This window comes from Setaria viridis, chromosome 9 (assembly GCF_005286985.2).
Source record: "Setaria viridis chromosome 9, Setaria_viridis_v4.0, whole genome shotgun sequence".
Taxonomy (NCBI): Eukaryota; Viridiplantae; Streptophyta; class Magnoliopsida; order Poales; family Poaceae; genus Setaria; species Setaria viridis.
Genome location: NC_048271.2, coordinates 7,981,695 through 7,987,694, shown reverse-complemented (window position 1 = coordinate 7,987,694; position 6,000 = coordinate 7,981,695). Strand labels below are relative to the sequence as shown.

Here is a 6,000-nt window from a genome sequence, read left to right as displayed (position 1 = left end):
CCTAACTTCCAGTATTGCCTCTTTGTGTCCTCGAACAAAGACATGTGCAAGATACACCCAACCCTAATCAAAATGGCTTATCAACGATTTATCACAACATAAAAGCACACACCAAATCGTCAGAAAACCAAAGGTTGTACCCATGCACTTAAAATAGCACATGGAATGTTAACAGTGTTCTACTGCACCAAACTTTATCAAATCGAAGGGATTTAAATCTGTGCGCACCACACCACTCGTTTATTTAACCATATATTTATTATCCGTTTGACAGTTTCTGCCCCCAATTAATTACCTCCGGTTAATTGCCGCCTGCAGATAAGCCGAGAGAGAGAAGGGGGACTCCAGCGAGAAGCCGAGAGCCCGGAGACTCCCACTTCCCCCCATCTCTCTCTACTCCGTTTCTCTCTCCTCACTTTCCCCTTTTTTACTGCACATCTCTGTTTCTCTCTCCTCCCTCGGCGTCTCTCACACCCCCAGCAGCTTCTTCGTCTCCTCTCCCTCCCCCAGCAATCGCGAACCGGATAGATAGATCGGCCCTATCTTTGCCTCCTCCCGGACGACGCGGCTGCAAGCTCGCAGCTTTTCCTCTCGATCTTTCGCGGTTTCCCGTTTTGATCCCCCCTGCTCCGGATGGGGATACCGGAGATCTTCGCGGCGGTTCGGTGCTGAGATGGTTCGCCGCATCACTCGCTGCTGTGATTCGCAACAGGTAGGCTTCCCTGGACTTTCCTCTTTCTTGCTCCGATCTGCTGGGGAGTAGTATCCACTTGCCTTTTCTGGCCGGCGGAGAGCGTGAGCTCGGTGTGGGGATCCTGATCTAGCTGAAGATTGGATTTTTGGGGGGGGAGATTTCAGGTGTTTTTCTTACGGGATTTGTGGTGTGGTCTTTCTTCCTTCCATTTTTGTAGCGTCTGTGTAGCATGTTGCTTCCGATTTGGTGGGATTTTTACTCTATTTCTTGCTCTAGTGATGACTTGCTTGACTGATTTCTTGACTGGTTTTTTGCTGTTCCGTTTCTCGTCGTCCGCTTCAGTTCTTCCAATCCGAGGAGTCCCGATGATGAACAGCATGCCGATCTCTGCGTCCCCTGCGGCAGGAGTCGATGGCGGCCCGCTGGCGGCCGGCACGCCCAGGAAGAATGCGACGGCGGCGGCCGCTGTCGCCGAGATGGCGAGGCATCTCACCGTCGACACGGACGACGCCTTCGCCGGCCTGCTGGAGCTCGCCGCTGACGACGACGCGGAGGGGCTGCGCCGCGCACTAGAGCGCGCGCCGCCGGCCGCCGCCGATGAAGCCGGCCTCTGGTATGGCCGCCGGAAGGTCCTGGAGCATCGCACCCCGCTGATGGTCGCCGCCACCTACGGGAGCCTCGCCGCGCTCCGCCTGCTGGTGTCCCTCCCGTCCGTCGACGTCAACCGTCGCTCCGGCACCGATGGCACCACCGCCCTCCACTGCGCCGCCTCTGGTGGCTCACGGACGGCGGTTGAGGCCGTCAAGCTGCTGCTCGGGGCGGGGGCAGACGCTGACGCCACGGACGACTCTGGGCGCCGTCCGGCTGATGTGATCTCTGTGCTGCCGAAGATGTTTGACGCCAAGTTCGCCCTCCAAGATCTTCTTGGATGCCCGAAGTCTGAGCATGGCATGCTCCGGGTGGTGACAAGGTCCACCAACTGGATTTCATCACCCGTTTCATCCCCCACCGCGGAGGATGCACGCTCACCATCTGCTGCTGTGATGATGACGACAAAGTTTGCTGACCTGCCTAGGGTTGCGACATCGGAGAAGAAGGAATATCCAGTGGATCCATCCCTTCCAGATATCAAGAACAGCATCTATGCCTCAGATGAGTTCCGCATGTACTCGTTCAAGATCCGCCCTTGCTCGCGGGCATACTCGCATGACTGGACCGAGTGCCCCTTTGTCCACCCAGGAGAGAATGCTCGGCGCCGGGACCCCCGCAAATACCACTACAGTTGTGTGCCATGCCCAGACTTCAGGAAGGGTGTGTGCCGGCGCGGCGACATGTGTGAGTATGCTCATGGAGTATTTGAGTGCTGGCTCCATCCAGCACAGTACCGTACACGGCTTTGTAAGGATGGTACAAGCTGTAACCGGCGTGTCTGTTTCTTTGCCCACACAACTGATGAGCTCCGCCCACTGTATGTCTCCACTGGATCAGCTGTACCATCCCCAAGGGCTTCAGCAACAGCTGCAATGGAGATGGCTGCAGCTATGGGCTTGATGCCTGGTTCCCCATCATCGGTTTCAGCGGTAATGTCTCCATTTACCCCACCAATGTCCCCTTCAGGCAATGGGATGCCCCCTTCATTGGGGTGGCAGCAGCCAAATGTTCCAACATTACACCTTCCTGGCAGCAGCCTTCAGTCGAGCAGGCTCCGAACATCACTTAGTGCAAGGGATATGCCTGCCGATGACTACTCCCTGATGCAGGATCTTGATTCCCAGCTTATGAATGATCTGTGCTATTCACGTCTCAGTTCATCCACAGGGAACCACTCTGCTCGAACCAAGTCCCTGAATCCGTCAAACCTGGATGATCTCTTCTCTGCCGAGATGGTCTCATCCCCGAGGTATAGTAATGCTGACCAAGGTGCTATGTTTTCACCTTCTCACAAGGCTGCTATCCTGAATCAGTTCCAGCAGCAGCAGCAAGCACTGCTTTCTCCAATCAACACTGGAGTTTACTCACCAAAGGCTGTGGACAACCAGCAGTTGCCTTCACACTCATCCCTGTTACAAGCATCACTTGGGATGTCCTCCCCTGGCCGGATGTCTCCACGATGTGTCGAATCAGGTTCCCCAATGAACTCCCACCTAGCTGCTGCTCTTGTTCAGCGTGAGAAGCAGCAGCAGCAGCAGCAGACAATGAGGAGTCTCAGTTCTCGTGACCTTGGGCCTAGTGCAGCACGAGCATCAGCTCTTGTTGGCTCGCCTCTAAGCTCATCATGGTCCAAGTGGGGATCTCCTTCAGGAACACCGGATTGGGGCGTGAATGGTGAAGAATTGGGTAAGCTCCGCCGCTCATCATCCTTTGAGCTGAGGTCTGGTGGTGATGACCCTGATCTCTCTTGGGTACATACACTGGTTAAGGAATCTCCACCAGAGAAGCAAGTTACAATGGCTGAATCCATTAACTCTGTTGGACCCTCACCGCTAATGCCTCCTGGCATGAACAACAGCGAAGGTTCTGGTCTGAACACACAGCTGGATGGACATGACCAAGCTGCGGTTATAGGCGCATTGCTTGAGCAGATGCAGCTTGATCAGCAAGTTGGTAGTCTAGCAACATAGGCCTGCAATGAGCCTTGAAGGTGTTGAGGATACTATATTCTTGTCTAATGATTTCGAAGTATTTTTTTCCCCGTCAATTGAGGTATTCAACAAAGATGGATAGCTGAAGGTGGTGATTCAGAGATTGGTTTTCTTTAATTTTGGAGGTAAATCATATACATTATTGAGGTTCCAGTAGGTTAAAGAGTGAAGTTCCTCAGTTGGGGTTGTTCCAAGGCCAACCCAGGTAGAATCGCACCCCGGCAGCATCAGTTCATCGATCAGATGTTCTCTATTTTGTTAATTAACCCTGTTAAGAAAAGAAGGCTTGTTCGCCGTGCCAGAATTCTTTCCTTTCCCTAGTGGTGTTTATTTTGTTCATTATGATATTGATACTTGATGTACTGATGGTGTAAGTGGTTACTTGGGATCCTATAGTAGTCCTGTCAAGTTCAAAGGTATTTTTTTTCACCCTTTACAAATTGTCGCGGATTATCATGCAGCCTTGTTTTGGTTAGACCTTGAGGCCTGCATAATCCCCTTGGATGATATTTGCAATAATGTAATATTGTTTTTGAACTTACTGCTGTTGTTTAGTCTCGCAATCCTTATTCATCCGAACTATATTCACCTGTATTTGGCCACCGTATCCGGTGAAATTCCGGGGAGTTGCAATTTGCAAACTGTTGGTGGAGACTGGTGGATGCTGAGCTCAATGTGGGGAAGATCACCTTCTTCGCCTGTGCACGCGTGCGATGTTCTGTACTCCCTCCGTTTCGAAAAACTGTTCATTTAACTTCAAAATTTATCCCACAAAAAATATTTATATAACTTCATATCATCCAACAACGACTCTCGTAATACCGGTAGCTCAGTTAATGAATCGATTATTTCTATAATTACTACAAACGTGCGTGCATAATTAATAATTCTACTTGATAATTCATTCGATTAAGAATTGATAATTCATTCGATTAAGAAGAGTTATCAGGATACTTTGGACTTTTAGCATTGCTACTTGTTTAAAATTTTCTAAACAAGTTTTGCGGGAACGGAAGGAGCATGTGTTTGACTGGTAGATGGCTTGGTTAGTGGGTCTTGGCTGCGTTCAGTTTCTCCTGGCGCGTTTTGATTTGCCAAATGTGAGAGTGAGGTCGTGCGTGGAATATTTTAGGAGATGTTTGAATACTAAATGCTAAACTTTAGCAAAATCACATCGGATATTCGGATGCTAATTAGGAGGATTAAATATGAGCTAATTACAAAACTAATTGCACAGATGGAGTCTAATTCGCGAGATGAATCTATTAAGGCTAATTAATCCATCATTAGCAAATGGTTACTGTAGCACCACATTGTCAAATCATGGACTAATTAGGCTTAATAGATTCATCTCGCGAATTAGAATTCATCTGTGCAATTAGTTTTATAATTAGACTATATTTAATACTTCTAATTAGTATTAAATATCCAATATGATATGTGCTAAAGTTTAGCAAAGGTGCTCCTGCGAGATTGGAATCTTATCCTCCTCTATCCCCACCCAAGATCGTGATTCGAATTCCTACCGGTGTTAGTGGACGCGTACCCGCGGCAGGATTCCTGCGTTTTCTTAATGCCCGTGCGCATAACAGAAAGTCAGGAAAACACATGGCTCTAATCTTCTAGAGAAGCCAAGCGACTTTTTCTATGCCTTCTTTTGTTAAAGAGAGTAATGCCCGAGTTTCAAGTCCGCCTGAGTAATCCACTTGTTTGACACTGAAATATGCCGCCGATCTCCTTTTTTTTTCCCTTTATTTGCAAAGCCACACCCCAAATACTTTTTAGAATCCGGGGATAACTACACCGTAGTGCTTTCGCCTGAAAATTGTCACGACAAATTCCTCCAGTTCTTCCAAAGGTTCTAAACTGACAAATATGCTTTCAAGATGCTGCTACAGTCGCTTGCTGCAGCAAGTACCCCCGAATTTCCCAGCGTAACAGCCAAGGTCCGGGCCTCCGGGGCAATTGAACGACTGCGCCGCTTCCATTCCACGGTCCCCACGCCCGGAAAGCGCAAGAATGAAGTTTCCCGGCCATGGTCCACTTTGGATCCCCATCCGGAGGACAAGAGCAGCAGCAGACGACGGGGGCGCAAGGACCATGCCTTGACAACGTGCCGGAGGCATGGGCAGCTGGGTGGGTTGCTACCTGCACTTCCATCTCCGGCATGTGCCCTATCAAGGGGACTGTTCGACGGGAAGCGTTACGGACAAAGCACGCGATCTGCCAATAGCGGTGGTGAATCCCAGCTGCCATTTGTTCCTAGCTGCTCGCCGCGATAATGGAGGCGGCCTAGAACAAATGGTATTGCTAACGCCACTCACGATGGATCGAGCCAGTAGCCCCCGCCGGCGAGGGTGCCGGCCTGCTGCCTGCCGCGCGCGAGAAAGGAGAAAGGCGCAGAAGGATCGAGCGCGTGTGCGAGCACGACGCCACGTGCTCCGGGTGCGCCCGCCCCGTGGCGAGGGGTGGACGGTATTTCGTTTACCGTCCACCCCCTCCAGAAATTTCTCTATTTTCTTTCTCCAAGCACGGATCGTTTGCCAGCCTGAAATTTCGTGTAATGCTGAATAGCATCATGCCCCGTTTACGTGATTTTTGCCACGAGAAATTGCAAAAAAAATATGACCTATTCGCTTCAGCTTATATACCGGCTGAAAAGCT

At 50.3% G+C, this 6,000-nt stretch overlaps 1 protein-coding gene across 1 annotated transcript; it reads left to right on the top strand.

The window, feature by feature from the left end:
- Positions 1 to 337: 337 nt before the first annotated feature.
- LOC117838655 (zinc finger CCCH domain-containing protein 24) lies at positions 338 to 3,877 on the top strand. The gene is made up of 2 exons (XM_034718770.2): positions 338 to 712; positions 1,037 to 3,877. The coding sequence occupies exon 2, from the start codon at positions 1,060 to 1,062 to the stop codon at positions 3,313 to 3,315; it is 2,256 nt and encodes a 751-aa protein (XP_034574661.1). The 5' UTR covers positions 338 to 712; positions 1,037 to 1,059; the 3' UTR covers positions 3,316 to 3,877.
- Positions 3,878 to 6,000: the final 2,123 nt, after the last annotated feature.